Below are 18,699 nucleotides of genomic sequence, written 5' to 3'. Positions count from 1 at the left end.
TTAGGATGTTTATCGGTGTACCTAAAGACAAGGGATCCTGGACTCTGGGACTGCACTCACCAGAGATGACTCTCCCTTTCTAGGGCTGAGCCCTGAGAAAGCCAGTTCTGGGAGCTGGAAGCAGAAGCCTGCTGTGTGCTGTGTTTGCCTGGTGGCTTTGACATCATGAGCCCCCTTCCTTGGAGTAGTTTTCCAACTTTAGCACTGCAACCATATGCTGTTCCCACTGACATAGGTACCTCTGTGTTTAATGGGATTTACTCCCTTGTAAATGTGTTTAGGATTGCAGCCTAAAACATTGGATGTTTGTTTCTTAAAAAAAAAAAATTAAGATATTGAATGAACGTGTAATCACATAAACGTATAAGCAGCACTTTCATAAGAAAGAAAGGCTATGGCCCACCTGAAGCATGGGGCAGTATTTGACAAAAGATCAGGTACATTTGTCAGTTGCAGTATGAAGGCAGGGCTTGCCTTGCCAGAAAAAGAACTACTCTAAGCCACTGTTTTTAGCTATATGAGGAAAAACACTTCTAGATTATGCCGTTGTTATGGATGCTGGATGCAGATGATTCACTTATAAAAAACACCTAAATTTTTCTAAGCCCTGTGCAGATATTGAAAAATAAGACTATCTGCAAGCAAGCTCACAACCTAATAGACACATTACCAAATTGGGGAATGTGTGTGGGCAGAGGGGGGGGAAGCAAGAATTAGAGCGGCAGCTCCTTCTTGGGTTGATGGATGGAGCCAGGTTGGTCTCAGTTCGAATGGGGATTCTATCTGGTGGAGAGGAGGTGAAGCAAGCTCTTCTCTGGCCTATGCAATGGGCCAGGCTGGTATCGCCCTTTTCATGATGTTCTTCCTGGGAGAGAGGAGGTACAGCCTCAAAATGGTTCTTGGTCTCCTGGCTGGATGAGGCCAGGATGAATGCAAAAAGTGATCTCAGAAGAACCAATGTTTACTAAAAGTGGATGGAAGTGTTTTGATGGAAGGGTGGATGCAGTAATACTCAGTGGTGTAGAGGTAAATTTCAAAGTGCAGGCAGTCATCTTGACAGTCTCCATAGGCACACCTGCAAGGAGAGTCCAAAATTTCAGGCAGATGTGTTGATCCATATCAACAAAACAGTTCTAGCAGCTTTCATCTCCACCAGCAGCAGGCCTTTTGTAAAGCTAATGGGTCTTAATTTCCCATTCAAATCCAGTACACTCCCAAATACATTGTATTACATCATGGAACAATATATTTGGTACCCATTGATTAAAACGTGTTTGTATGCATTTTGGAATTGGATGCATTTTTCTTTGCACATTTTTCAAATGTGCATACATTGCCAAATGCACATTTGAAATGTGTGCATAGCTCAAAAATGTGGAGATTTTCAACTGCAAGGTGCAAATTGGATGAATCCATAAAATAAAACACATTTGCTCCACAGAGCAAATTGCTCACACATCCCTCGGTGTGGTGACAATTTTCCTGTGGAGTATAGAGTGAATATTTTATAGGGGTCCTTCTGCATGGGATAGCTGTCTCTTTGGATTTTTAAACTTTTCTAGGTGTTTTAAAAAATAATTGATGCATCCATGAGGTGCATAAACATTCTCTTTAAAAAAAATGTATTCCCTGGAGTAAGATCCTATACTTTGCAGTTTTATTGCAGCAATGAGAAAAATAAGTGTTTCTGTCCATGTTTTGTATTTTAATCCACAACGGTAAGTATTCTAAAATTCCATTTTAGAAAATGAAAATCTGGACCAGCTCTTTCACTCATCAGGTTTGTGGAGGGGGGACTCAAATCAAGGGCATTCCTGAATTTCCAGGCAATATGTCTATACTAGTTGTAGAAATTCACATTTTGTGGATGCAAATATACAGCTCCCACCTCAGCTCCAGCCCGTTATTGGGATGGAGTGAGGGATCAATAATGGGTAGAAATATTGTGCTATAGTGTCCATTATTGGTAGGAAGTATAAATACACACACACACACACAGACACACACACCCCAGCAGGGCAGAAATTATGTAAACTTTTTTTTTCATTTCATTTAAACTGGAAATTTGCAATGAATACATTATGAACATGAATAATACTATTGTAGAAACATTCATTGTTTTTAAATTATGTTGTGTTTAATTTATGCTGTCCCATCACTTCTGGTATGCCTCAAATCTCTGCTTTAGCGTGACTGCAGGCGGATGCTATCAGGAGAAAACTGAGCACATTGGCAGCTGTGTAAACAGAGGGGACTGGGTTACTTAACAGATGATGTATGTACGGGTGGGTGATGAAGAACTGCAAAAGAAAGACATCAGGTGTAATCATTTGCCAAAACAGTTTGCAATTTCTGAATCCCATTTTTGGTCAACTAGAACTGTTTCAGGATGTCAGTACAATATTCTTTAATTGTATCTCCAAAAGTAGCTTCAGAATTCAGATCATAAGCCTTAGAATTTAATTCACTTTGATTCAGAAATAGTTCTTTGGCAATACATGGATTCTGCAGCAAATTCCAGTTTGATGTGGCTTCAGTATTTGACAGAACTATGAGCCCAAATTATAACTTGGCTGCTGTAAACCACACTTCCCCCCCAAAAAAAAACCCCCCTCTAACTATGCATTATCTATCATCTATCTATCATCCTGGTCCAAATAACTTGATGCACCATCATATGAGTGCTTAGGCTGGGGCATAACTAGAGGTATCACTACATGGTGATACATTTATGTTACCTAATAAAATAAAATTCTCTACACCTGAGCAAATGCTAGGATTGTATTATATCTTCATCTTGCTTTTTCAAGATGAAAAGCCTTAAAAAAATGAAAGCAACAATCTAGTTGAAACCCCGCAGAGCCACTGCCAGTCAATGCAGACAATACTGAGCTAGATGGACCAATGATCTGACTTGATATAAGGTAGCTTCCTTTCTTGTTTTGTTTTTTTTACTTGAATCTATCACAATGTAGAGGCTGAAGGGGATGAAGAGAAGATGGGGAAGTCTCATTCTGCAAGCAGTATCCATCCAGTGGCGGAATGATAGTTCTGGATACAACCCTAAGTTAGTTGCACTTAGTTCCCACTGAAATCAGTGGGACCTAGATCGTGACTAACTTGTCCTATTGATTTCAGTGGGATCTAAGTGCAACTCATTCTGGATCCAACCCATTTTCTGTATGTACAGAATATTTTATTATCGTTGTCTTTTCAGCTTTGATGGTTGCAAGTTCTCAGTCCTTGTTTTACAATACATATCTGCATAACACTTGAAAGCAAACCAACAAGTCTGTGGCTTAACCCCAGGTCAAAATCAAGCACTTTATCTTCTAAAACACACTGTCTTTCACATAATCCCTTGAATTTGTTTTTTCTCTGCTCTTCCTAGGCTCTTTAAATAGTTGATGGGGTTCTGTTGTGGTTTAGTTTTAAGAAGTCATTTGATGAAGGGGCTGGATCCAGTATTTGCTTTCTGTGAGAGGAGCTCGTGGAAGGTCCCTCTGCCCAGTTTTTGGGGGATCCTCCCTCCCTGACACACCCCAGGTCATTCCATTCAGCAGAGTCTCCTGACTCTTTGTGTAACAATTTCTCAAGGCTGGAGGGGCTACCATGGGAAGGAGGGAGCGGGGAAATCCACTTTTCTTAGTACAGTTGATCCAGCTTCGATCTGGGTCTGACCTATTATTTTATTTATTTTAAATTATTTTTAGGCCGTCTTTAATGGTAGAGCCCTTACATATAGCTTACATATCAGAAATAATAGTACAATGGATCAGAGAAAGATGGAGAATTAGTGTCAGAAGAGAAGGCTCTGCATAGGATGTTTTAAGCATGTATGAATTGTTCAGTCGGCCCTTAAACAAATGCATTTATACATAGATATATTCAGCTTTTGTCCTACATATTCCCTTAAATTTGTTACTGGCGGGCAAGTGGGAAATTTAAAGGTATATTAGCAATTGCTATGCTATGATAGCATGAGCATTAAGTAAATGGAGCATTGCATATAAAAGAGCAAAGTGAATCTCAACATGATAATAGGTAACTTGCTTCCCCTAAAGCTTTTAGCTCTTTCCTTTCCTTTTCTTTTCTAAATAACAAGAGTAATGTAATAAAATGTGTCTGTATTCTGTGCCATGGAGACCCACATCAACACTGGGAAATGGATATTCCAGGAGGTGGCATGGCCTTGTGCCAGCTTCTGCAGCATGGAAGATGAACGGAGCTATTATTGAGTGTATCCATAAGGCTGTAATGCTGATTATATTGATACCCTTCAAGATACTGAAGAGGTAACAGACATCTCATGCTTTTTAATAAGATATAACTCCTTAGTGCTTATTTACCCTTATGTCTGACATAAGCAGCAGCAATATTCACTAGTTATCCCCACCCCCAACTTGGCCTTTGTATGCACATCTCAACATTCATAGTCTTCTCTCACACAGATTTCACAAAACCTCACAGGTTGGATACAGCATCTGCCTTCTGCAAGAGGAAGGGCTCCACTTGTGGAAGTTTCTCCGTCTGATTTTTCGACAGCTCACCCCATTCAGCAGTGTCCTGACTCAGTGGGCCAGTACAGATGACACAACAGCCCTATATGGGTTAATTAACCCTCAAGGGATCAATAAAAGCTGTTATTAATGCAGCTATTTTGGGCTGCATTAATAGAAGCATAGCTTCCAAATCCCGTGAAGTACTAGTTCCCCTCTACTTAGCACTGGTTAGGCCTCATCTGGAGTACTGTGTCCAGTTCTGGGCACCACACTTTGAGAAGGATGCAGACAAGCTGGAGAGGGTCCAGAGGAGGGCAACAAAGATGATCAGGGGACTGGAAACAAAGCCCTATGAAGAGAGATGGAAAGAACTAGGCATGTTTAGCCTTGAGAAGAGAAGACTGAGGGGAGATATGATAGTGCTCTTCAAGTACTTGAAAGGTTGTCACAGAGAGGAAGGCCAGGATCACTTCTCGATCATCCCAGAGTGCAGGACACAGAATAATGGGCTCAAGTTACAGGAAGCCAGATTCCAGCTGAACATCAGGAAAAACTTCCTGACTGTAAGATCAATACAACAATGGAACCAATGACCTAGTGGGCTCCTCCACACTGGAGACATTCAAGACAAGGCTGGACAGCCACCTGTCAGGGATGGTCTGACTTGGATTCCTGCATTGAGCAGGGGGTTGGACTTGATGGCCTTGTAGGCCCCTTCCAATCCTACTATGCTATGATTCTAAGGGGCTGTGGTGCATGCTGTTCACCATTATGCATATACAACCCCCGACCAGGATTTGCTGTGGCTTGTCATGTCATGCAAACCCAACCGGGGAGAGTTATTCAAGGATTAAACAACCCTTGCATAACCTTAGAACAGACTGTGATTTATGCAAGGGTTGTTTAATCCTCAAATAGCCCTCCCCAACTGGGTCTGCACAACACAACAAGCCACGGCAACCCCCATTTGAGTGTTGCATATTCATCATGGTGGATGGCATGTGCTGTGGCCTCTTGAAAGTTAATTAACCCATGATGGGCTGTCATGTCATCCAAACTGGGTCTCTCTCTAGCATTTTTAGGAGGCTGGAGGGGCTGCTGTGGGAAGGAGGGGGTGGGGAAGTCCACTTCCAGTCAGGCAGTTGATTCAACATAAATCTGGATCCAGCCCTATAATTTCCGCACCCAGCATGTAGCATAGGAAAAAAACCCCACTAATAAACTGACACAACTGACAACAGAAACCATGGCCACTTTGAAAATGATTGCCATCAAGGTTGGAGTTTGGTTTTTTATTAAAGAGATGAACAGTTAGAACTCTTGTGTTTCAATTTAGAAACAAAATGCAGATTAGTTAATTAAACATAATTGACTGTTTAAGATAAGTAAAAAGTGAAATGATATACAAAGGGGAAAGGATTATAGCACTGTGAGCATACTTGTTATTCCATTCATGCTCTAAACCGTGTGTCCTTAAGGCATTGCTTTCAAGAACAACGAACTGACCCCTGAACTGATGCTACAAGTTCTACTGTTGTAGTTCTCATGCTACAGGAAATTGTGGTGGAATTTCTACCATCAATACTAAATAGCAAATGAAAGTTTGAGTAGGTCAGGCACATGTAATATACTGTCTATGTATGGAACTCCCTATATTATTTAGTTGTGAGCTGGGATCATCAGTATTACATTTATAAATTTATTTATTTAATTTTATTTAAAATAGTTCTAGGCCACCTTTCAGGGCAGGAGCCTTCCTTCCCAAGGTGGCATACAACAATAGAATTCATATTATTAAAAAACCCAATGTGGTAATAAAAATAGCAGATGTTCCAAGAAACAACAAACACTAACATAGAACAGAAACTACAACACAATTGTAGCTACAACTCAGTCCGATAAAACATTATCAGGGAAAGGCTGATAATGTTTACTTAAACAAGTAAGTCTTCAGTGCCTTCTTAAAAGTCGGCAATAATGGGGCCTGGAGGACCCTCAATGGCAAGTTATTCCAAAGGTGTGGGGCCACTGTGGAAAAGGGCCTTTCTTGTGTACTTGCTCACCTAACAGCCCTCAAGTGTGGGCAAATGAGAAGGGCCTCTCTTGCTGATCTTAAAGTGCAAGCAGCCTGATATGGATGAAGTCAGTTGGATTTGGTTCCAAAACATTTAAGGCTTTAAAGATCAAAGCCAGCGCTTTAAATTGGTCTCAGTCAAAAATACACTGGTAACCAGTGCAGCTGGTGCAATATAGGCATCATATGTCCTGATCGCCTTGCCCCGCAGCAACACTCTAGAGGGCAAGCAACATTCTGCAGCAGCTGAAGTTTCTGGGCCATCTTCAAAGGCAGCCCCATATACAGTGCATTACAGTAGTCCAGCCTGGACATCACTAGTGCATGGATAACTGAGGCAAGGTCCATCCTCTCCAGATAGGACTGCAACTGGCTACCAGCCTAAGCTGGAAAAATGCAGTCCTGGACACTGCAGCCACCTGAGCTTTCCCAGTTAACACAGAGTCCAGGAGGACTCCTAGACTGTGCATTTGGTGTTTTAGGGGGAGTGAAACACGATGTAAGACCATTTGTAAACTTCTATCCAGAGTAGTTGGTTTCCCAACCCACAGTACCTCTATCTTGTATGAGCTTATTCAACCTTATCCACTCAAAAACAACCTCCAGACACTAGTTCAAGAGTTTCACAGCCTCCCTGTGATGTGTAGGTGGAAATGAGAGGTAGAGCTGAGTATCATTCACATATTGATGACACTTCAGCCCAAACATCCTGAAGACTTCCCCCAGTAGTTTCATGTAGATGTCAAAAAGAATTGGAGACAAGATGGAACCATGCAGCACCCCACAGGCTAATGGCCATGGGGTGGAGCAGAAGTCCCCCAGCCCTGCTTTCTGAGACCAGGAAGGAGTGTCTGTGCCTTCTAAGCCCAGCCCAGATATACAATCCAGAAGGATACTATGGTCAGTGGTATCAAAAGCCTCTGAGAGGTCCACAAGAACTAACAGGGTTGCGCTTCCCCCCCATCCATGTGAACCGCCCAGAGAGCTTCAGCTATTGGGTGGTGTAGAAATATAAATAAATAAATCCATTTCCCAGCATAAGTCATCAACCAGGGCTGCTTCTGTCCCATAACCAGGTCTGAAACCTGATTGGAATGGATCTAAACAATCAGTATCATCCAACACTGCTTGGAGTTACCACCTGCTCCAGCATTTTGGCAAATCTGACACGGAAATCAACTATTAGTGTAAATTTTCATGGCTTCCTGTCAGTTTGGTTTATATGAATGCCTCAACCATATGTATTTCACCAGAGAGCACTAGAAATGAACATGGCTGTGTTCTATAGTTTATTACTGCTCTTTCAGGAAGCCTCTTTCTATTCATCCTGTCAAAAATGGGAATGTACAGAATAAATGCAATTTTGTAGTACTAGAATTTGATATGCCTGGTGATGCCATTCTATTATTCTAGAATTCCATGATTATGGAAGGAGTGGACCTGATCACTTTCCGCCCCCCTCCCCCCGTCCTCTCCTTTTGTTTAAAGTCAAAAGCTGTGGAGGGTTTTCCTCCCAAAAGCATCTGCTGCACCCTTTATGAACATGAAACAAAGGAAAATGAAAAGTCAAAGGAAATGAGAATTATTCATGGAATAGTGAACATAGACTCATTTTTCTGCATAAAAAATTAATCAATGTTAAAGTGATATATTCTTGTGAATGGAATTTATTTTTTGTCAGACCCTTTTTCATCCAGGATGAAACCCTTTTTTCCATTTAAAATTATTGTTAGATTACTTTGATTTCTTATAATTTCTTATAATTAATTCGTGGAGAATTTAAATTTTTCAACCTGTTTCAACTTCACTCCCTCTGCATGTTGTTGTTGTTGCTTTACCAATTCTGTAGTTTTTTTCTTCCTTTTGTCTTTCTCCATCCACTGTTTGGCCTCAGTCCAGAGGAAGTTAGTTGTATGATCCACTGAAATTGATAAATTCATTACAGCTCACATGTGCCATTCTTTTCAAAGGGGTTTAAGCACAGCTAACCATCTTTGGTTTGAGGTCCTCACTTTGAAACAGTAGATCTGATAATTTCATTCTATGCAATGAAAGCACCTATACTTTTCTTCTCAAAAAACTTTTATTCTTCTGACCTCTTCTTCCTCTAGGGATCAGTTCCTTGTTAACAAATGTCCCAACATTCCTTGTCCCAATGATGCATGAACTGCAAGCTTAGCCTGAATGTGGAAAGTGATTCTGTTTTCCATGGGGGTGGGGGGAATTGGGATTGTTGAATGTTATCATAAGCATCAAACACAATTATTTTGTTTTTTGTTTTTCAGTCAGTTTGCTCCCAAGAAAATCTTTTTGTGGATAACAGGTAAAAAAAAATGCAGATACATATGTTCTATTATGTTTAATAGCTATAATTTGTATTATAATTCTGTTTGAGGAAAATCAGTTAATTAGTGATAGACTTCAACTGAGAGTGCCTCAATGTGAAGTAATTAGCATGAAGTACATACAGGCATAAGGGCATGACATTTTGCAGAAGTTTGTTTATTTAAAATTATTTTAGGACTGCCTTTTAGGGTAGAACCCCTTTTCAATTTCAAGTTAAACAAGAAGTGATTTTTAAAAAATGTAATACAAAAGTGATGGGATACTGTCAAGTCACTCATTTCTTAAGTGTATTAGATCTGATATTTGTGATTTTATTTTTTTTTACACTGGAGAGATGTGTTTGCTATTGAATATCCAAGACTGGCTCAAGGCATTTTAGTGCTTGAGTTAGAAAATCCAAATGGCACATTTCTCTTTCCACTAATTAGTATGGGGATCAATTCACCAGTTGTATAAGGCAGCCCCACTGAAAGCATGGTCCCTATGGGTCTGATATGGATGTCTCCCATTCTGTTGCTCTTGATGGCACCTTAGATATGCCACTTATGGTGGCCAGCTTATGTCATGACTCATGGTAGACCCACCTCTGTTAATACCCAAAATTTCAGAGGAACACCTGTGCTGTTTCACTTGTGGAAAAAAAACATCATAGGTATCTTAATGTTACCAGAACTTACTTTTGTGTCACACTACTGGGTGATGTTCTCCTATGAATGTTCTTTTTAGCAAACATGTTACTACTAATAAAAATAATTTATTTTACCATAGAAGTGTAGAATTGGGTGCTGTTCTTTATTCTGTTATTGTTGTGTGCTTTAGCTGTGTTTTTAATGTAGAGAGTTGGTAATGTAGAGAGCATCAGCTATTGGGCAGTACAGAAATGTAATCAATCAATCAATAAATAAATAAATGTGTTTGTTTTATTGTTGTTTTAACCAAGTTTTTATTTATTTTTAAAGTTGTTGGGTTTTTTTAGTTCCTGTGATTGTTAGTCACCTTGAGTGCCATATTTTTTGTGGAAAGGCAGGGTACAAATCAGATGAATAAATAAAACAAATAATTAAAAAGGCATACACTGCCATTCCATGCCAACAATTCAATATTCCATGCCCACAAATCGGGGGTAATCATGTAACAGACTCATCCCTGTAGGCACTGCATTAAAGGTATTATGGGTGCAATCCTATGTGGATACCCAGAGGCCTCCAAACTCAGAGGCTGATGAGTATCCACTGCAGGGTGGAAAGACAGTGGAGATGATCTTCACCTCCATGTTCCAGCTGCCCTGTATTTCTGCTAGGCAGGTGATTTCACCCATCTAGCAGCAGTGCCTCAGAGCGGGAGGGAAGGAAGCTGGGACAGCCAGAGAAGAGGTTATAGCGCAGCCGCCCCAGTGTTCTCCTCTCCATGCCCCCAGGAATGCCCCTTTTACCCTGTCTCCACTCTCCGTTTCTGAGTGTGGAGGGGTAGCCAACACAGTTCTCTGTGTGCCAGCTACACAGGGGAGAGGGAGGGGCCAGGAGCACAGTTTCCTGATTCCAAGGTCAGAGCCCTGACTCCGACCTTGGAGCCAGGAAACCGAACTATCCTATGCCCACTTCTGATGCTGTGCGGGGGTGTGTAGGATTGCTCGCTTCATGTGGTTTTACTGAATCCCTTAAAAAAAAAGGTGGTGATAAAAATATGGTTATTACTGCTGAAGTATCAAATTGTATTTACATTTTTAATGTAATTTTTTTTCATATTTCCTTACTTTTGTAAATGCAATAGTAGAAAATAGTTTTTACATTTTTTAAAATCTATTTTTTTCATTTACTTCCTTTTTCATTTTCACTAGGCTCTTGGAGGATAGCATATGCAATGAAACTGTTAAGAAAAGACAGCTCTTCAGGTATGCACAATATACATAATTAAAGATATATTTACAATTTTGCATTGTTTAGAAATGTATCCTTAGTTCAAAAGAAATTGAAAAATATAATAAAAAATATACTTCTGAAAACATCAAGATAAGCCTCAGAAGATCCCAAATTAACCGGACCACAATTACCTTTCTCTCCCCTGACATGAAACCCCTACCGCTTGCAGAAGAGGCTCAGGATCGGAGTTGGTCAAGTGGGACTGATTTCCAAAGTTGTGAAAAAAATGTGGTGCACCCAGTTTGCATGTGTGTGTTTGAAATTAATGCTTTATCTTAAAGATCATGGCTTAAAGATAAAAAGGGAAGAGAATGGTTTAGTTTTATATGTAACCATGGAGTCATTTTATGATGATGGCATGACATTTCATCACCCTTTGCTGAGAAGATAAGTAAATGAAATCAGAGAACTAGACCAGTTCGTGCTGATTTGATTTTGCATCTCCGCCATTTTATGTTTATTTTAGTATTTATAAATCAATCCATTAAAATGTTCGAATCAGTGTATAACAACAAAATACAAATAGAATATAAAGCCATAAAATAAGATATCTTTCAATTGTCCATTGGTGATGTAACCCTCACCTGCCCTCTCTCTATGATAGTTTACAGGGAAGAGTGTTAGCTGAATTTGCTACTGTCTAACATTTGCTACGGTCAGTCTTGCTTGTGCATTTAAAATGCAATTGTGGGGTTTGGGGAGTCAGATATACGTGTCTGTATTGGTTTGAGATACCTCATCATTCATTAAAGTTTGGAAAAATTTCCCTAAAATTGTTGTACTTCTGTGACAGCAATACATATGAAAGATGAAATTGATTTTTAAAAAAGAGATGAAGGGTCCATTCTAAACTGATGGAGTTACATATACTTTGTGTCTAAGAAATTCAGGCTCCTTGCTGTATGTCTCATGATAAACACTGAAAAACAGAAAACACTTTGAAAAAGCACAGACCGCAGTTATGTGTGCTGAAGCATAATATTTAGGGGGCATGCCTATTGCAAGGTGTAGTTTTGTTCTCGGAAATGTAAGGGATAACGTTTTAAATAACACCTTAGGAAAGAATATGTTCCCTGTTTTGTGGAATAAGGTTATAATACTATATAGTTTGTTACATTTTATATTCAACTAGTATCTTCCATAGTTTGCTGATTGCTTCACACCTATTCAAGAACATAACCTCTGTATTAAAGGGACTCAGAGGAATAATATTAATAATAGATGTTTGGCACAAGTGTTAGGAAGGCACAAGTGTTAGGAAGGCACAAGTATGAATAGACAAGGGAATGTTCATTGAATTTGTACTGAGTGAATTAGGCCTCATGGAAGGAGGCAGCTAAGCAATCATGTGAGAAGTGGATAAATAGGGAGGTAACTGAAGAGGGCAAGAGCAAAGGGCAACCTAAAGTTTAATAAGAAAGGATAATTATAGCAAAGCAGAATTAAGAGGTTTAAGATTACAGTAAAAATCTTATTTGATGGAATATAGAGGAAAGCAGAGCTGGTGAAGGAATCTGTTGAAGAACTTTAAAGTGTTCCAAATGAGAAGTCTTGAAAGTAACTTGAAAGCCTCAAAAATTATTTGCAAAATTCCGGGTTGGTCTGGGCCAAAATAGACATTATGTTAAATGTGTGAATATATTTAATGTGTTTTTTTATTTTTAAAAAACTAAAACCCTATCACTGTAGCATACAAGGAGGAGTGTTTAACCTTTTTCCTCCGTGTTTCTGAGGATAGTCCCTCCTCTTGAAGCTGCTGTTTCCCTCAGGATGTGTGTGTGTGCAGAATAGCAGCTTCAAGGGGCAATTCTCATTAGGATACCACATAAGGGAAAGGGTTAAACCCCATTCCCTACATACCACCAAAATCTAGACATGTTAATCTAGTTTGACCTTCAGAGTGGAAGTTTATTTTACAAAATCAGTCGCTTAATATTACATGTCAGATGCCACTATTTAATATCTCTAACATCAGTCCTTGCCCGTCACCTGTATTTATATTTATTTATTATTAACATTTATATGCCACCTTATATAACAATTGAAATCAGTGAACAATAGGTTAAAACAATAAAACCTTAACACAAAAATAATAAAACATTAAATAACAACATAATTCGGACATATTAAGTAGGTACATGTAACATTCCGGGTGCTGTTTTTTTAACTGATTTTTTTTATTATACATGGAATTTGAATTGCAAATATAAGGGGGTTTTTTAGTTGAAATTGATGCCATTGAAGGTTTCCTGGGAGATGCATTGAAGCACAGGGAAATACAAGGAATATCTGAAACAAAACAAGAGAAGCCAGTAGCTTCTCTAATTGCTTGATTGGGTTCTTAGTGATCACTGAAACAGTAATTAGTGATGTGTAGTATGCAGTATTGTCCTGTCCTTTAGGTTTTTTAATTTGTAGCAGAATTCAAATACAGAGTAGTGAAGATACCACTATTATTTAAACCTCCAGCAGTTTTCCCAGTATAAATGGTTTTGTGCCCCCAACTTTCCTCCTGCATTTCAAAATCAATGCAGGAAGTTACTGAGCTCTATATTAAACACATGCATGCCTGCGTAGCTTTCTATGGAAGATTAATCTTTTGAGAGTAGGACTGCACAACTTGGACCCAACTGAACATAGCCCATTAGCTATGTGTGGCAACCCACCAGTGGCTTGAAAATATCCTGGTTTTGCTTCCTGCATGGCAGTGTACTCTCTCTCCCCACCCCACCCCACCCCACCCCACCCCACCCCATCTCTCTCTCTCTCTCTCTCTCACACACACACACACACACACTTTCAGCTGCTCTAGTTCATGTTTACAGCAACTTAAGCAAGAATGAATGTTGGATTAATAGGTTTGTTTTGTATGTCTCTTTCTGTTCTTTGGTTCTGCAGGGGTAACCGAGATAGCACAGGGAAGGCATCTGGCAGTCGGCAAAGCAGTACAGATAATGAATTGAAATGGACAGACCACCAGAGGCCATGGAGCAGCACAGACTCAGACAGTTCCAATCGCAATTTGAAGCCAGCCATAACAAAGACAGCAAGTTTTGGTGGAATAACTGTTCTGACAAGAGGAGATAGTTCATCAAGTAACAGGAGTACCGGCAAACTGTCTAAAACAGGTAGCTAGTATTGTATTGGGTTTGTAACATAATTCTGTAAGCCTGAGCATTCTGTATGTGCTACTGGCTGCAGTAAATATACTGCCTATCACTAGTGAATGGCTACAATGATGCTATATAGCTTTTCTCAGGATTTATGTAGTGAATTTGTGTGATGGCATGGAATTAAAAAATCTGGCCAAAATGGCACCACGTATATAGCTTCAATATAGTATCTTCCCATGTAAATTGTTGTATTTACTAGAAGGTTGCATTGCTTCCAGGCAAAACCTGTTTCTGTGTAAACCCAAGGGTTTACCTAATTCTGTTTGAGGTAATATAGTATGATGCAACATGGGCTAGAAAGAAAAGCAAACGAACACTGTACGTAACAACTGGGAAATGGTGAGAAGGTATCTCTGAGGTTTTCACGTTTGAATTTGGTTGATTTTATTTGGTTGCTTTCATTTCTGACTTTGGGAATACAAATAAAAAGAAAGTGTAATTTGGATTTTACCGGTGGTTGTGATTTTGGGATTGAGCCACTAATTTTGTACACAGGAAAGCCAGTGTTTCCTTTAATTCCCTAATATTACATGTATTTTCATTTAGAAATAGCAAAGACTCTTGTGACACCTGAAAGACTAACACATGTATTGTAGTGTAATAAATTTGTTAGCTTTTAAGGTGCCACGGGACTCTTTGTTGTTTGTGCTGCAACAAACTAACATGGCTACCCCTCTGAAAAATATTTAAAAATACCAAAACAAATATCTATTAAAACTGGAGACAAAGTATGCAAAGGGTGTGTGTCCACCTGGGGAACCTCAGAGAATAGGACTGGGAACCCAGGAGGGTTGGATTGGGGCTCTTGGCCTGAGGGTTTCCAGAGCTATGTCAAAAAGTCTCAGAATGGGATCCTAAATCATTCTTCACTTGAACATGTTCAAACCTAACAAGTTAACTTTCTACAGCTCCTATTTTAAATTTAAATGTGTATAATTAATATCACATCAAGATTAGGGATGTATGGACTGTGTAAAATCCACTCTGTCTGTGTTTCGTGGATTGTCAGGCACCTTTTGTTCTGTTGTCTGCTCAGAGACGGATCGGAAAAAAAATTTCCATCATGCGGAGAAATACGCAAGTAATTACGTAAGAAGTTTCATAAGAATGTACATAATTTACCTTAGTACATAACATTTAGCGTATTGTCTCCCACTCCCTTCAACTTTTCCTCAGAAATGTGTGTATTTTCCTACAAATAAATATGCATACATTTCAGGAAAGTAAAAAAAAAAAAATCCGAAAGTCCACGGACTCCACGCGGCCCAAGGGGGTCACTCCACAGAGGATTCCACAGGTCAGATACTTGGAGATCTGAGCTCATTTTAGTCCATCGCGAATTTCTCCAGCATCCCTAATCAAGATACACCAGTGTTTTGGACTGAGAAAGAGTCCATTCTTACACAGTAATCAATATTTAGCACGTTGTGCTTTTCACCTTTAGAGTACTTTATAAACATTGATTTAACCTGAGTTTACAAAACCTTTGTTAGCCAAATCTCACTAATCTCCCACAAGTTGCAATGTGTTCTTTGCTGTACTTCAGATTCGATTAGATTCTATCAGCAGGCACTCGTTAGAGAACTGTCAGCAAACTGACATGAGCAGTGGAAGAAGATTCCTCTGAGATACGCAGATTATTGCATGATACAGGGGAGCACTCACTTGAACTCCTGCCATACAAGTTCAAATGCAACACAGGGGCTGAGAATCTGAAAATGATATTTTGCTCCATAGGTCCATATACTGGAAAAAGTATAATAGTTTTTTTTTTTTGTCTCTTTCACCCAAATACTCTAGACAAGGGTGCTTAAAGAGTCTGCTTTTAGGAACTTTTTAATTTTTAACTCGGGCTCTGTTTGTCGTCATAATCATCAGCTCACACTCCCTATTTCCATGACTGACAGAAAGTTCCAGGCTTAGCGTTTTACATCGTCTCTTTCCTTGTGAGGGAAGAGAACTGAAAATATCCAGTATACTTACAGTATCTGTTTATTTCCTCCCCATTGTGTCCAGAAGGCAATCTTCACCATCAACAGAAGAAGGTTCCTGGCTTCCCAGAATAGCCCTGTGTTGTGGGTACAGGATTGGGCCTGTTGGATTCCAGATCTACTCCAGAGCTCCAACCTAGGGGTTTTCCCCTGATTTCATTTTTTTTATTGCTCCAGTTGCTTTCACTTGACAGCCTTAATATAATTATAAATTTGATTTATAATTGTATATACCACCTAATCAATAACATTCCACGGGACTTGCAGCCAAAATGAAAAGAGATCCCATATCAAATAATATAGAATTGCAGTTAGTGCTTATTATGCTATCCAAACATTAACCAGTTATAGTGTCTATCATGCTACCCAAGGATGACAGTTAACTATTGAACCATGAACAGAATGTTTCAGATTCAACTGTTCACCAGTTCCTCCCCTCTAATTCTTCTAAACACAGAAGCTATGATCCATTTTCTCTGCACATGGCCAGAATGCATGGATTTTATGTGCAGTGGACTAGGCTGGGTAGCCTGCAAAGTGAGGGGTGTGGTGAGCAGGCATGAACCTGTGCATAGGTCTTGGTTGCTGGATACACACAGGGAAGAAACACACCTATCCAGTGCCATGTCTGAATGGAAAAAGAGAAGAGATGGGGGGATACTTGCCTCACCAATCATTTCCTCCCAGTCCCCCCCACCACTCTCTCAGCAGTCTCCCCTAGCTCTTCTGGCTTCCCAGCCTCCTCACATTAAAGGGAGTGCGTTTTTATGTTAAAACTTGCATAAAAGCCCCACAGAGCTAAAATCAAGCCCCACAGATTATACATATACAAAAAAAGCAACATTTCTCTGAAGAGCTCCAATAACGCAAGTTTATCTACCCTATATATTTGCCTAACCTCCGATCACCTCCAAATGAAGTCTCTTATGACACATTTAAAGGTACTTCAGTGATATTAAAATATCCTGTTCATTGCCGAGCAATTAAAAACATTGAGTGCTTTGAATGCATTTCTCCCTTTAAATCTGTTCAATTTTGAAAGCTTGTCAAGACCCAGGAAAGGAAAAGGGCTGCAGAAACTCAATAAAAGTGTGCGGGGAGCAGGGGGGAGCAACACTGATTGTCAAAACAAACTCATAGTTTCTAATGCCAGAACATAAAGTAAAGCTGTCCATCAGCCTGACAAAGTCAGAAGAAATAAGGCTATGGGGAAAAGATTCAGAAGCGATTGCCAGGTGAGAAGAATGATTATTCAAAGAAATCAGAAAATATGCACTCTCCCCAAATTGTACTTCATGCTTCCTTGCAGCAATTTAAGCTGGTGGCATATGTTTTTCAGGTAATATGGGGGCTGTTCAGACCTTTAATTTCATGTCTTAAAAGTACTAATTTTGCTAAACGGGATTAGACAGATTCATGGAGGATAAGTCCATCAATAGCTACTAGCTCTGACATATGATCTGAATGGAACCTCCTTATTTAGAGGCATTAAACTACTGAATACCAGATGCTGGGGACAAGCAACTGTCTTCATGCCCTTCTGACAAGGTTGGCAGGGGTATCTGGCTAGCCATTGCTGGAAACAGGATGCTGCACTAGATGGGACTTTGGTCAGATCCATCAAGGAAATTATATCCTTATAATTGCACATTACAGCATCCTTGATAACATAGGGAAGAATTCTGAATTATGTTAATGAAATAAACTGCTCTTGAGCAAACATCAACATTTTCCTTGTAGTACAAATAATAGATGGACAGAGCCATCAAACTAGTTTTCTATTTACATATGGTAAGTGCTCGTAATATCAGCTTCCATTAACATAGTTCATAAAAGACTTTATCACCCATTTTAATACCTATATAGGGTTCAACCTGCTGGTCTTTGTGAATTGTACCTAGTTTTGAGATGGCCTTAGTATACTTGATTGCTTCTCCTGAGATTGTTTGGATCTAGTGCAGAACAGCAAGATCACCTCCAGTAAAAGTATTTACAAATGGTCAGTAAGTGGGAATCAAGGTATATTATCTGCAGATTGACATAATTTACATAGGACTGCATCACTTCAGGCTGCAGGAGGGAAGAATGTTAAATGCTTCCCATATAAAAAGGTTCCAGAGTACTTATTTTTATATGTGCAGAGAGTTCTTGATGTGGAAGGGTATTCAGGCATACAAGCCCTCACCTGCACTCTAAAGACGCACAAGTCTGCAACAGATGCATCGCATGAGTCTACTGATCATATACTTTGGAAGATAGAATAATTAATGCCATTCTGCTGGTTACATCAGTTCCTTATTTAACCATAGCTATGGAAACTAATATGCTTCATCCACACTAGTCCTTAACTTAGGGTACTATATGCAATCAGTTTTAACAAGAAAAGATCACCTCAGGGTGTCATTCATTTCCCTGTTATTCTCCTGTGGTTGTTTTCTTAAAAGGGTGCCCCAATATGGCAGATTTGTATTTGATTATGTTTTGAAACAATACCACCACCCCCCGCCACTGCCACCACCAAGTGATATTTCCTGTTAAAAAACATTTCCTTTCACAGTAGTTGCTGTGGTAGTTTCCCCTTATCCCTTACTTGTATTTTCCTAGGAGGCTGGATGAGGGGTCATGGGGAAACCTTGTACCTTTAAAATAGGCATGGTGTGATGTTAAAATGCATTGACAACTCTCAATGTTACA

At 39.5% G+C, this 18,699-nt stretch overlaps 1 protein-coding gene across 2 annotated transcripts in view; it reads left to right on the top strand.

The window, feature by feature from the left end:
* ARPP21 (cAMP regulated phosphoprotein 21) overlaps positions 1-18,699 on the top strand; it is a 184,957-nt gene that overhangs the window by 95,130 nt on the left and 71,128 nt on the right. Inside the window, exons 11-13 of one of the 2 annotated variants that reach the window (XM_084860412.1) lie at positions 8,862-8,899; positions 10,760-10,813; positions 13,740-13,972. In XM_084860412.1, coding sequence (XP_084716538.1) covers positions 8,862-8,899; positions 10,760-10,813; positions 13,740-13,972 — 325 coding nt within the window. The remainder of the gene's footprint in view (positions 1-8,861; positions 8,900-10,759; positions 10,814-13,739; positions 13,973-18,699) is intronic. The other variant, XM_084860411.1, reaches the window with a different exon arrangement.

The sequence above is a fragment of the Heloderma suspectum genome, chromosome 5 (assembly GCF_057233095.1).
Source record: "Heloderma suspectum isolate Gila_16-S chromosome 5, 16-S_ref, whole genome shotgun sequence".
NCBI lineage: Eukaryota > Metazoa > Chordata > Lepidosauria > Squamata > Helodermatidae > Heloderma > Heloderma suspectum.
Note: the sequence above shows the minus strand (reverse complement) of the source record. Positions and strands in the feature narration are given on the sequence as shown.